Raw genomic sequence first — 14867 nt, forward strand, 5'->3', positions numbered from 1 at the left:
GGAAACAGAGCAATCTACACTTCGTGGCAACACGTTAATTTTCTTCCTACACATCTTAAGAAAACGACTAATATAAAACACCTTATATTACACACAGTGTTACTCACCGGCATTGCCCCCGAGGGAAACACAACTGAGCGAAGTTTGAAGAAACTTGACAGCAGAATTTACACAACACGGAGTATAACTCGCTCTGGAAAAGTCGTGTACTAAGCGAACACTAATCTCGTTCCAAACGAGAATACAAACGAGAATACAACAGGAAATAGAAACTGTACACCAAACCTGCCGTTACCACAAGTGTCCGGTAGATGGCGTTAACGCACTGCAAATAACTAAAGAAACACAAAATGAATGAAAAAATGATCATTAAGACCAACACACTCCCTGCCTGGTATCTTAAGGATACCACATCTATTACCTTTTAAATGCACACACTTTACTTAAACACAAGTAACATCCTGTTTAGGGGAGAAAAGTAAGACAAGTTCAGTTACAGGTCTCTTAAACACTTTAGGAGTGCCGTGACGAATCACTCTGATATCTACAGTCCTGACAACATTATCTCTGCTGGGAAAAGTTTTGATGACCACTGCCATTGGCCAGTGGTTCCTTGGCGCTGCATTGTCTTTCATCAAAATGATGTCTCCTTCTTGCAAGTTAGGCCTTTTGTCCTGCCACCTAGCACGTCTTTGCAGGGTGCTCAGGTATTCACGTTGCCATTTGTGCCAAAATGTCTCTGCGAGATGTTGTACCAGCTTCCATTGGTGACGGATGATCTCTGCCTTGCCAAAGTCAGGCGGAGGCGACGATGGGGCTCCTGTCCTTTGTGTCAGAAGCATGGAAGGGGTGAGTATGAGAGGGTTCTCGGGATCAGTTGACACAGGCAGCAGGGGTCTCGCATTCATAATTGCACACACCTCTGCCATGAGTGTGACGAGGACCTCGTGTGTCAATGAAGAGAAGCGTTGCTGCAGGAACATGGAGTCTAGGATGCGACGGGCCACCCCGATAAGTCGCTCCCAGGCACCTCCCATATGGGAGGCGTGCGGGGGGTTGAAAATCCATGTGCATTGTTGGTCTTGTAGGTAACGTTGCATGTCTGCGTCATCTTCCAGATTCAATTCTTTTGAAGCACCAGTAAAGTTAGTGCCTCTGTCAGACCTAATCTGTGCAGCAGAGCCTCTGATGGAGAAAAATCTCCGTAGAGCATTTATGAAACTAGACGGACTCAGTGTCTCTATCACTTCAATGTGTACAGCACGCACACACAGACAGGTGAACATTACTGCCCACCTTTTGCTGTTTGCTTGTCCACCTCTCGTCCGACGGCTGATAACCTCCCATGGGCCAAACACGTCCAAGCCGACGTACGTGAACGGTGGGGCAGCTTGTAGCCGGTCTGCAGGCAGTTCTGCCATCAGCTGATGCTCTTGCTTGCCACGCAGTCTCCTGCAGGTGACACATTGGGACAGAGTGCCTCTGATACATCTCTTTCCGCCCACCAGCCACAGTCCAGCGTCCCTGATGGCCCCCTCTGTGAAGTGTCTGCCCTGGTGTTTTACCTGCTCGTGATGGTGGCGCACAAGGAGAGTCGTTAGGTGGTGCTGAACTGGGATGATGAGGGGATTGGTTCGGTTTATCTCAAGGCCAGACTGACTGATGCGTCCGCCCACTCTGAGAAGTCCAAAACTGTCAACCACTGGGCACAGCTTTGCAATGTTGCTCTGTTTTGGAATGTCTGACTTACTCTGAATGTTGCTGAATTCACTAGGATATCTTTCCTGCTGCATGTTCTTGATCAGTAGTTTCTTTGCTTTTTCCAGGTTCTCTGGCGTGATTGCTTTCTTACAGGTATGCCACCCTCTGCATGTTTTGTCTTTGTCCGTTTGTCTGAAACACTGGGCTATATGAATCAGGACCGCAAGTGCTCTTAACACAGAAGTCCACTTTGAGAAGCACTCGAAGCGTTCAGTTCCTAAGCTGGGCTGTGTGATTTCAGTGACTAGCGTTGCGACCTGAGGTCTTATCTCAGAGTCTAATTCTGGGTCAACTAGATCAAACAGTGACTGATGATCAGCTGGAGGCTTACCAGACAAGAAGGCAGGTCCGGTCAGCCAGTTGGTGTCTCTCAATGATGCAGCAGTAACGAATCTGGAGCCATGGTCGGCCGGGTTGAGCTCTGAGGGGACATACTTCCACTGTTGGGGTGACGTTGCTTGTCTGATGCGTTGGACCCTGTTGCTTACATAAACATAAAATCTTCTCTGCTCATTGTTAATATAACCTAACACAACTTTGCTGTCAGAATAGAAAGTGACAGAGTTCATGTGCGAGTCCATGTTACTCACAACAGTCTCAGCTAGCTCAACCGCAAGGACTGCAGCACAGAGTTCGAGTCTGGGGATTGTAGTCTCCTTCACTGGTGCCAGCTTTGCTTTGCCAAGCACGAATCCGACTTCGGAGCGTCCATTTTCATCAGTCACCTTCAAGTAGGCAACCGCTGCGATTGCTTTGGTTGAAGCATCCGCAAACACACACAACTCTCTCATGCTTGCTGCAGAGGTGGAGAGAGATGTGTAGCAGCTGGGAATCTGTATGTTTTGAAGGCATTGAAGGGAGGACTTCCATCTCACCCACTCCGCTTGGAGGTGTCCAGGTAATGGCGCGTCCCACTCACCGTTTTCTATGGTCAGCTCTCTCAGCAACGATCTCCCCTGTATAGCGACAGGTGAGAGAAAGCCGAGCGGATCAAAGATGCTGTTTATGGTTGAGAGCACGCCTCTGCGTGTGAAAGGTTTGTCGTCTCGCTGTACTTGAAAGGTGAATGTGTCTGTGACTATGTTCCAGCTGATACCCAGGCTACGCTGCACAGGGACGTTATCCGTGGCAAAGTCCAGGTCTTTAATGCTGTTTGCAAGGTCTTCAGGGGGGAAATCAGCCACGACAGCTGCACTGTTTGATGTGATCTTGTGCAACCGAAGGCTGTTGTGGAAGAGCATCTCCTGTGCCCTCTTCACCAAGTTGACGGCCTCGGACTCTGTTGCAAATGACTTCAGAGCATCGTCGACATAAAAGTCTCTCTCGATGAGCGCTCTGACATCAGAGCCGAATTCAGATTCTGCTTCTTTCGCTGCTCTCCTGAGGCAGTAGATTGCTACAGCAGGAGACGGTGTGTTGCCAAACACATGCACACGCATTCTGTAGTCTACAATGTCACTGTCCCATTTGTTGTCGTTGAACCATAGAAACCTCAGGTAGTCTCTGTGCTCCTCCTTGACTACAAAACAGTAAAACATGTGTTGAATATCTGCAGTCACAGCAATTTTCTCTTTTCTAAACCTGATGAGGACGCCTAACAGGTCATTGTTCTGATCTGGGCCTTTGAGCAAGACACTGTTCAGTGAAATCCCTTCATACTGAGCACTTGAATCGAACACTATTCGAATCTGTTCGGGTTTCTTGGGATGGTAGATGCCGAAGGATGGCAAATACCAGCTTTCTTGTCCTTCTTGGAGGACGGGGGCATTCTCTGCATGTTGACTGTCAATCATCTTTTGCATGAACTGCATGTAATGTTCTTTCATGTCAGGTTTCTTCTCTAGTGTGCGGCAGACTGACTTGAGTCTTTTCATGGCATAGTCTCTGTTGTTTGGCAGACGTTCTCTCGGGGTCCGAAAAGGTAGGGGTGCGACCCAGTTTTGAGTGCTATCTTGATATACCTCAGTATCCATGATCCTCAGGAAGTTGAGATCATCGATGGACGGAGCAGGTTGGTGATCTTTGTCGGTGCAGTGGAAGACGGAGGACTTCAGGTGATCCCCGTGCAGCAGAGAAGCAGTGTGAACGGCGGCTTGCTGAGATGGAGGATCATGAAGGACTGAGTGGCTGTGTGGAGGGTCTTTCACACGCAGGGGGCTGGAGCAGGGTGTGAGGTAGCTGGGGCGGCCATCTCCCAAGATACATGTTTTGAGGGAAGTGACTGAAGAGGGGCGGTGTGCTGTGCCGAGGCACACATCGCCGATCACCACCCAGCCTAGGTCTAGCTTTTGAGCGAAGGGGGCATTGTCGGGGCCGTTGATCTGTTTTCTGATCTTGTGTATACTCAAAATGTCTCTCCCTAGCAACAGCAGTATCTGGGCACTGGGGTCTAATGGAGGAATCTCACTGGCTAAGCATCTCAGGTGAGGGTGATGTAATACTGCACTGGGAGTTGGGATTTCAGACCTGTTGTTTGGGAGTTCATTGCATTCAATGAGAACAGGAAGAGGGACGCAGGTCTTTTCGTCCAGTGACTCCAGCATGTAGCCACAAGCTCTCCTTCCAGAAGTCTCTATACTGCCCGCACACGTCTTGAGCGTGTACGAAGATGGAGTGCTATTGTCGCTGAATATCTCAAAGAATTCTGTACGTGCAAGGGATTTATTACTTTGCTCATCAATGATAGCATACACTCTAGTTGTTGCTTCTCTCTGGCCTTGTGGGTAGACACTAACTAAGCATATTTTGGAGCAACCTCTAGCACTCATACCCTCACCGCATACCTCAGTGCACTTGGAGGAGACCGTCTCTGGAGGCTGCTGGTTCTCACTGCTCTCCCTGCCGTTCTCTGACGTAGATGCGGGTGGCTTTGCTTTCCATGGTGATGGACCTGGATGGAGGGCTTCGACGTGTTTGATGCTCTGACATTCTGCACATGTTATGGTTTTGTCACAGTTCTTTGCAATATGTGTGGTTGAAGCACAACAGCGGTAGCAGATGGAATTGTCTTTGAGATATTGTTTACAGTCAGCTAGCAGTTTGTCTCTAAAGCTCTTACATACTCCTAATGAATGGGGCTTTTTGTGGATTGGGCACTGCTTGGTGAGATCTAGAGAGTCAGCTTCAGGCTCACCTTTACGGCTGGACTAGGTGACTTGTGTCTTGTGGACTGCAACAGACTGGTTGACTCTACTCTGGATGCTTTTGGGTTTGTCTCTATTTGTGGCAGGCAGAAGTGGCATGGTGACTCTGAAACTGGGATCATTTCTTGCTTTGGCTTGGTTCTGAATGAAGTTGACGAACACGCCGAATGGGGGAAAGGAAAACTGATGCTGTTGCTTTATCTGAGAGCCGTAGGACATCCACTTCTCCTGTAGATTATACGGGAGCTTTTCTATGATTGGGGCTACTCCCCTAGCAGTGTCAAGGTAAGTTAGTCCTGGAAGGAATCCATCCTGCTTTGCTGCGTACAGTTCCTGTAGCAGGTCGGCTAAGTCGTGTAGCTTGGCTGGCTCTTTGTTGGAGATTCTCGGGAAGCTTTCCAGTCTGGCAAATAGCACCTCTTCAATAGCTTCGGGGGTGCCATAGCACTCTTCAATGCGCTGCCAGATAGCTCGGAGGCCACCCTGGGGGTCTCTGATGTAGGCTGCTCTAAGCCTGCATGCTTGTTCGGACGACTCTTTGCCGAGCCATTTAATCAGAAGGTCAGTCTCTTCTGCTACTGACAAGCCTATACTGTCTATGACATTGCAGAATGAAGCTTTCCACGCCCAGTAATTCTCTGCCTTATCGTCGAACTTCATCAGCCCTGTGGAGACGATCTGGTTTCTAGTGATGAACTTCGCCAGGTCAGCAGTCGGGGAGCTGTGTCCATCTTGAGCAGACGTGTGACGAGGCGAGGTAGGGCGTGGAGCAGGACTGGGTAGCCCATGATCCTTTCCTCTCTGCCATGTTTGGTTGCTGGCTTGGTGTGGGCTGTAATACAGACTAGCAGATGACATGGATGGCTGCTGTGGCTGTAGTGGTACCTGTGACGGCGGTGGCAGCCGTCTTGGGGCTGGTGTCAGTCTCAGGGACTCTGCTGGTGGGTGTGTCGGTAGCTCTGCAAGCGATGTTGCTGGATGCTGTACTGGAGGTCTTATGGCTGGCTGCGTTGGAGGACGTGCAGGTGGAAGAGGGTGGCTGTGCAGGCTGGGCGGAGTTTTATAGCATTCTTGTTTTATATCTCTCTGCGGTGGCACGCTGTTTGCATTGAAATACCTTTGGTTCAGTTCTGACTCCGGTTCCCTGAGGCCGTTGTCATCATCTAATTCTGCTTGAAGAACTGCTGCTTCAGCTATTGCAGCCTCCATTTCTTTTCTACACCGCAATGCCTCCAATTCAGCTTCTGCTTTGGCAGTTTGTAGTTCTGCTTCAGCTTTCTGAAGTTTCAGTGCCATTTCCTTTTCAGAATAGGCTGCTTTGGTTCTTGCTGCTTGAGCTCTGGCTTTAGCGGTTGCTAGCGCAGTGCTCCTTCGTGAGCTGCATGTTGATCCGTGTTGAGATGGTGCACGAACAGAGCTTGATGCAAATAGCTCTGATCTCACCTCCCAGTCACCAGCTTCTGCATCAGTCACACCAGTGGGAAGTTGCATTTCGGTCAGAGAATCCATGTCTTATGGAGCAGGGGAAACTGGGCAAGTCACATGCAGGCTTGGTGAGAGCAGGTTAATGGCATCGTCTCGACGGGCAACGATTTTTTTTTTTTGTTTGTTTGTTTGTTTTTTGTAGCAGTTGAAGTTCTGTCTTCTTCTCGACAGGCGGGGGTTTGCCGTTTTACTGTACTGGCCTCACTAAACGTATGCGTATTTAGCTATCCAGCGCGTATAAACAGCCAGGTGAGGTGAACAAAGAAAAGAGATGATGCTTTATCCTGAGGTCCTTTTTCTCCTCTCCTCTATTTTACACACAGCAGTGCAAAAACAAGCTGTAAAACTGTAACACAAATAAAAGTACCTATTTACTCAAATTGCCTTCTTCAATCATTTCCAAAACCAAATGCAACACATACATCATTTTCTACTAAGCATGAGCCGCCATTACACGGGAAACAGAGCAATCTACACTTCGTGGCAACACGTTAATTTTCTTCCTACACATCTTAAGAAAACGACTAATATAAAACACCTTATATTACACACAGTGTTACTCACCGGCATTGCCCCCGAGGGAAACACAACTGAGCGAAGTTTGAAGAAACTTGACAGCAGAATTTACACAACACGGAGTATAACTCGCTCTGGAAAAGTCGTGTACTAAGCCAGTGGTTCCCAACCACATTCCTGGAGTACCCCCAACACTGCACATTTTGCATGTCTCCTTGATCAAGCACACCTGAATCAAGTCATCAATTCATTAGCAGAGACTCCAAGACCAGAAATGGGTGTGTCAGACAAAGGAGACATGGAAAATGTGCAGTGTTGGGGGTACTCCAGGAATGTGGTTGGGAACCACTGTACTAAGCGAACACTAATCTCGTTCCAAACGAGAATACAAACGAGAATACAACAGGAAATAGAAACTGTACACCAAACCTGCCGTTACCACAAGTGTCCGGTAGATGGCGTTAACGCACTGCAAATAACTAAAGAAACACAAAATGAATGAAAAAATGATCATTAAGACCAACACACCAGCCTTGTCTCATGTTCTGCCGTGTCGTGTCGATTCCTGCCTCATTGTTTTGTGTGCACCCGAGTTGTGTCGGAGTTTTCCCAGTTTTTTCATATCATTCTAAATTTTCTTTTGAGATCGCTCCTGTCTGGATTATAGACTGCATTTTTGTGCTGACTATTTGAAAAAAAGACTTTAAAATAAACTTTTTGAGAACCTGCAGACTGAGTCCGTGTTTTGATCTGACACATTCATAATAAACTGTTTTTCTTCATCAGAGAGCTGTTCAGATCACTCACACACTCTTAATATGAAGATAATGTTGATCATCAGATGTTTGAGTGTGACTCTATGTCCAGTATCAGGAATAATACACTGTATGTATCAATACACAACTCTGAGATCACAACTTGAATAAACTGATCATGTTCAAATGAACTCTTTCACAGACTAACTCCACTAAATGTCTTTAGAGAAAGTACAGATTTCTTTACCTGTGAGAAGTGAGCAGAGAATGATCAGTCCCAGCAGACACAGATCACACTTATCAGACATTTTCTGTTTCTGTCAGTCTTCCTCTTCATTATACGCTCACAACTCTTTCTCTAAACATCATCAGCTCCTCCTGTGTTTGTTAACTTCCTCTGATCTGACCGAATGAGTTTCAATCCAGTGCATGATGGAGAAGTGTTGCTTCACAGCTCTCTTATTATTGAGTTATTGTTTGTTGATTTACAGTACACTTTTATTGTAATAGGAACTGTCCCTCAAGAGCATCTTATGGTGACGTGTTCAATAATAAGAGTTCAGGCAGTTTTAACCTACAATCATTCTGTAAACACCTCAACAGGTTAAATCTTCCCTCTAGAGAGAGAGTGCTGACTGTTACCAGTGTTGTGTTGAATGATTCACTGTCTAACCACCATAACCACTAACCTAAGAGGAACAGATTTGACACGACACTGATTGAGAAACATGTTCTTCAGCGTGAGAAGTGCGACTGTAAACCACACTGTCACCCACATTTGGTCTGAACACAACTTATAGACTATACATTTGCACACTAGAGCATTACTTATAGACTCAATTATTTCTTTTAGCAGTTTCCTGCATGCCATTAAAATCTAGAAATAAATTCATTACCTTATTAGATTTTTACTGAAAAGTGTATCCACTATCCATGACTCATGAATTCTCAAACAGTTTTTAAAGTATTTCAAAGTAATTATTAACATCATCTCCAGCTCGGTCAAACAAAAAGCATTTGCACACACTACATGAGCACCTAGAGAAGATATTAACTGTCTTCATGGAGTGTTTATACACATCGATTATAACATGCTGCTTTACTCTCTCCAGCCCTGAGAAAATATACCAGATCAAAGCTTCTATATTAACACTGCCAATGCCAAATGCAAGTACATCTCTCGCACTGAGCTTCATGATGTATTTATGTTTTCAAATAATGTGGCTTGTTAGTTTCCGTTTTATGTTTTCAATGTACTGTAGTCGCTTAAAAAGCACTTAAAATAAGTTTCCGCAAGAAGATCAAGTCCACACCGATCTGAGAAAGCAGTGGCAGGTAAATATCACAAATAAAACGAATATATAAGCAGTGTGCTGTGCACTAGCGGTTCTAGGGGTTGCAGGGGGGGCCAGTGCCCCTGTGACAACAAGCTTGGACCCCCTTGTGGCCCAAATGTGGAGTGTGAAATAATTTTAACAAAACTGTTTTTTTGCAATCGTTGTTTTTTACATCCGTTATTAGACAGTGGCAACGCAGAACTGAAATATATCTAGGGATGGGTACCGAAACCCGGTATTAAATTGGCCCCGGGGCTAAATTATGAAAGACCGGTGTATCGATAAACTCTGACGTTAACGGTTCTGCTATCGGTACTGGAGAAATTATGAAGAAAATACAAGTACATTTATTATTGCTATATAGACATTATCTTGCAAATTCTATCTCGCCAGAGTCGCCAGCTGAGTCTGTAGGCAATAATATTAAGACATTTGTCTATGATGCATTTTTGCTTTCGCAATTCAGAAGAGAGGAGCTACAGCGCGCGCAGCCACTCACAACATGAAAGCCATGTTTAATTGTGACGATGGAGGAGAGAACTAAACAACTAAACGTCTGCTTACACTTTAGGCCTGTGATATTAAGCTAATTTTATTTTTGATTTTGATTTTGGCTTCCAAGGATCAGATAGAAGATATCTGAGGTAAAACTATTAAAAACTAGTTTTGTCTATTCTCTTCACAGCTGTGCGCGTTCCTTCCTCCCTAAACCCAAACTTAACGTCAGAATCAGCACAATCGGTGATTGTTGTAAAATACAGTCTTTACTGTTGCTAAATTGCAGTAAATGTTTGATAATTATTATCAACGGTTTAAAACGTTGAAAGCACAATAATCAAGAGATGCTGTTCCTCAGGTTGAATTGTGTGTGCGGTGTGCGCTCCAAAACGGATCACGAATAGACAAACAAATTACACGTTGGGCTTCAGGTGCACATCCAAGCGATCAAATACACAGAAAAATGTGTTAAAATGACCGGATTGGAGCTTGTTTAACTACTTAAACGCAGTTTATATCGTAAGTGTACATGAACAGCTGGGAGAAAATCCGATGTGTATTAATATCTATTGTCTTAAAGTGACAGCAGTCACCTTCTGATGATTATGCCATCAGTGATAATCAAACAACAAAATGCAAAGAGAAAATCACTTACAGCTCTTCATTTGAATATAGTTAGCTTTAATAGGCATTAATCTATTATTTTATACTGTGCACTCAAAAAAATATTTCAGGCTAAACATAAGTTTTATGTAATTGAATTACATATAAAATTTCCATCCATTTGGATTACATAGTTTTTACATAAACAAACTAATAAACTTAATGTGATTCATATTTGTAAGTCATAAGTAAATGAAATAGGTAAAATTTATCTAATAGTATGCCCAGGTTATATAACACTGCTTAGTGTTCATGTGTTTGCGCACTACTGAGTTAAAGTACCATTGAAGCAGTGTCAGAGTTAATGAGATAATGAAGTGATTAATTGAGTGATGATTGAGCATTATTGAAGACACCTGATGATAACAAGCAGAATCACCAAAGGAGAAAATCACAATTTTTAAGCCACCATCGTGGAGATGAGTGTTTGCTTTAGTTGGGCTCTTGGCCCTTGACTTTTTAATATTACATTTTGTTTGGCCTGTTGTAACAGCTAGTCAAGCAAAGAAAAAAGAAGATCAGGTGGTGTTGGTTATGTTTTCAAATAGTCATTATTTGATCTGAATCACTGAACTCATTTAGAGCCCAATCTCTGAGTTAGATTTACATTATTGATTACAGCAGAACTGTGATTCTACAGCAGAAGATCAGCTTTATCAATATAATCAATATAATACACATTTAATATATTGTTTAGAAGCTCTACAGCGTTCAGATAAGACCTTTTGCATTATGAACTATATATTCACTACTGCTGTTACATTCTAAAACTCTTTGATATTCCTTTCATACTTTATTCATCTTGTTTTGTCTATTTGTGCTGTAGTATTTTGGTGGTTATTTCATTACCTTGGGTATTTAATTCAATCAAGCTATAATTTATGTGGCAATACTTTAGTTTTTGGATTTGAATTTGATTTATTGGTCAGTTCTAATCATTGATTTTTGTGTTAATTTATGTTGTTTTTGGGTTCATTGATGTGTTAATTGTTACCATCCAGTGTTTCGATATATACAGTTTTTCTCTCTCTTATTAAGACTCTTTCAGTTATTTTAAACACAACCAACAGCAAAAGTGAACCCCCAATTTATGTAACTCATTGTCTAAAACTAAGGTGAGGTAGTTACAACACGATAGTAATCATCATCATATTACAGACTTTTTCTTAATCACTATTAAAGGGGTGGTTCAATGCGATTTCACTTTTTTAACTTTAGTTAGTGTGTAATGTTGCTGCTTGAGCATAAACAGTATCTGCAAAGTTACAGCGCTGAAAGTTCAATGCAAACGGAGATATTGTCTTTTAAAGTTATGGCAGTTTAATGCCTACAAAAAACGACCGGTTTGGACTACAACAAGCTTCTTCCTGGGTTGGTGACATCATAAACGCTGCAAAACACGCCCACGGGAACACGCAAAGTGGGCGAGGCCATGTCATGCAGCATGTGGAAGCGGAAGAGTTGAATACACCAGACGCGAGCGGCGCAACGCGACGCGTCAAAAGATAATAGAACCCATTATAATCTGTGATATTTTCTACACTGGATGTGGTGCTGAAGACAGCTTCCAGAATCTACATGAGTTTAATGATGGATTTGCACAAAGGCTATTACTGAAAGAAGCAGTTCCCACTTTAAAAGCAGAAGCTGGTGTTTATTGGCTTCAGACTGTAAGTACGTTTTATTGTTTGTACATGTCTTTTAAACATATAATTCTGTTGCTATTTTTGGTTGCATCATGGACATATACAAAGAGCAACTCATTTTTGCTTCGCTAGCCAGTTAGCTAAATTCTAGTGCATACTTCTCCAACAAACATCTATGTTTAAAGACAAACAGTTGTTCATGCTATAAATTAAATGATACCTTTACAAAAATGCTACTACTCAGTCATGTATTCGGCTACAGTAAAGCTTTAAACAGGGTAAAACTGTATATTGAAAGCTAACAAACAGCAGTGACAGCATATCTAAACACTTTGACACAAATACTAAATGAAATACCATGCATAAACTTCCTTTAAAAGCCGCGATTGCAGAGGTTCTGCTTTTTCCTCTTCATCTGGGTCTGATTCGGGCTCAATTTGATACAGCAATATAGACACTATTATTTACATTTCAACCTAAGCACGTAACAACGAATGGTAAGGGGCGTGGCGTTTCCGGACGCTTCAGCGAATCACGATACACTGGGCCAGCTACCAACCTGCCAACCAATCTGAGCACATTGCGTATTTCGGAGGGAGTGGTATCTTAGAAGCAGGAAGTCAAACGAGCCGTTCATATGACAGTGGAAACAGAGGTGTAGAATAAAGGTAAAATACAGCGTTTTCAAAAAAAGGAAGCATTAAGACATGTTAAACTGTGCCCCCAAAACACAATCAAGACTAGAAAAAAAACACTGAACCACCCTTTAACTATGCCATGATTCTTTTTTTTAGTGTATTTATCACTTTTCTTATGGGATATTACTCTATTTAAAGAATTGTGATGCTTGCGAAACTTAGAAGACCACCTATTTCAAGTATTTCAGTCCAAAATACATGTCCATTACAGTTCCATATCACTTCGCCAAATGATTTCAGTTATTTCAAAAGTCCTCACAGCCTACAAACAGCAAAAGAAACCAAACCCACAGTGACCCTGACCAAGCAAATAAATATAGTAAATAACAGGATGAAAACGTCAAATTATTTTCATGGTTTTTGCCACAAAATATGTTTTATTGTGTTCTGAAAGCGCATACTCTCTCACAATCTCTCTTTCTTACACGTACTGTACAGTACGGACACACACTAGCAGAGAAACGTTTTGTCAGCGCTGCTCTGACGAATTAATCAGTAAAATAATTTAGCAACTTAAAAGCTACATGACATTTGTCACCATCAAAGTAATAACTGTGAGGTTCTTGAGGTAGATAAACTTACAGTTTCGCTATTAGTAGAGACACTGCTGCCGAACACTGTTGACAGACGCACAGACCCAGAATTAAAAGAGTGTTTTAAGGACAAAAACCTAACAAATGTCTTCAAATACATCATCTGAACAGTGTCTTGAGGTGTGGTAACCGTAGTATAAACAGAATAATTGACAACAGGCCATTGAATTATTAGAAAATAATGCACACTCGAGGTGTAACGGCATTACCACATTGGGTGTGCATTATTTTCGAATAATTCAACGGCCTGTCGTCAATTATTCCTTACATAAGCATTAACAATAAGTGATAGATTATAGCTGTTTTATTACGAACTCTGTACTGTCCAATTAGCATCTAGGACCACAACCATCAGTTTATAATAATGAGCATTTCTGCTGTTTGCTGTATAATATCAAATGACCAGGACAAAACCTTGTTTTTGCAGTTTATTAATTTAATGGAACAGAAGCAGATTAATATGATTTTCCAAATACAGGCAGGCCGATTTGTTGCTAAAAGTTGCTAAATAACAAGCATTATAAACATTTTTATGATCCGATTTATTGAATACAACACATTATTGAAGTTTTTCATCTCATGTATTTTCTTAATGAGCAGTAAAACTACACAATCTGAACAGCTATGGTTTTAAGAGGTGTATTGGTAATTAGTTAATATGCTACCTAACTGATCAACACTTAGAGGTATAAATTAATAACATATCATGACTTGTGCCAGGCTATAGAAACTACTGCTGACATCACTCACAATGCACTTTTGCAGCCAGGCAGACCGGCAAAGTGTTGCGTGACAGAGAAAGTTGTTTTCGTGTCATTTAGAAAAAATTATGCATTCTCACATTTGCGAAAATTTTAGTCTCAGTGACCACACGAATCTCTTCCAGCAGTTTTGCTCTGGTGTATATGATGTTTTTTCCAGCGACCTCCATGAGATCAGTGATCATCTCAGCGCTGTAAGGACTTTGAAATGTGGCATATTTGTTCCTCCAGGTCTCAATATCATCTGAAGAAACATGAACACACTTAAATCAGAACACAGTTGATATTTCAGTTTCATTCAGGACATTGTAAGAATTTAACTTGCCTCCACAGTTGACCACATTAAAGAGAGGGATGTGGATCACGGTTGGAGCGTTTCGGCCTTTGAACACATAGAAGTCCTTCGGTTTCTTTACATCTTGCTTGTGAATTTTGACCTCAGGAAAGGGGATATTTAGTTCCTTGCACATCTTAGCAGCTTTCTTCACTGTCTGCGGTAAAAAAATATTGCAGTATAACTTCATTAAAAGGGTTAGAAGAGTTGTATGAATGGGACATTTCAATGTGGTTGTCAATCCAAAAAATGGACAGTGTGAACATAGCCGTTGAAAACTGAACACAAAAGAAAACTGACGGGAGCGGCTTCAGTGAAGAACAGTGACTGGATCTGAAGATACTGAAACCACACACGAAAACCCCACAACACACTGTAGACATGCGTTTGCACTGCGCAGAGTGGCTCTCTTGCAATGTACGGCCACATTCACACAGCATCAGAATAGACCTTATTCACAGCAGCGCCATCTTTGATTTTTAACAGGAATGAAAGCGAGGCTGTGAGGGTTAGACATACACCTCTTCAGTGGGTTGTACTGTTATTTAATGTGTTTTTGGATTGTTCTGCAGACAAAACACAGCAAAAATGTCTTGCTAATGAGTTTTGCTAATGAGTAAAAATTACAAGTAATCAGGGAGTCTATCCCTCACATCCTTGCTTTCATACTTGTCATT

The 14867-nt window shown here is 42.6% G+C and overlaps 1 protein-coding gene across 1 annotated transcript in view; it reads right to left on the bottom strand.

Annotated features, from left to right (window-relative positions):
* Window positions 1–8328: 8328 nt before the first annotated feature.
* The window catches only part of LOC137034085 (cytosolic phospholipase A2 gamma-like), a 51957-nt gene continuing 45418 nt past the window's right edge, over window positions 8329–14867 (bottom strand). Inside the window, exons 15-17 of the mRNA XM_067406690.1 lie at window positions 14182–14347; window positions 13937–14100; window positions 8329–8349 (exon numbers count right to left, since the gene is read on the bottom strand). Coding sequence (XP_067262791.1) covers window positions 8329–8349; window positions 13937–14100; window positions 14182–14347 — 351 coding nt within the window. The remainder of the gene's footprint in view (window positions 8350–13936; window positions 14101–14181; window positions 14348–14867) is intronic.

Source organism: Chanodichthys erythropterus, chromosome 13, assembly GCF_024489055.1.
Source record: "Chanodichthys erythropterus isolate Z2021 chromosome 13, ASM2448905v1, whole genome shotgun sequence".
NCBI lineage: Eukaryota > Metazoa > Chordata > Actinopteri > Cypriniformes > Xenocyprididae > Chanodichthys > Chanodichthys erythropterus.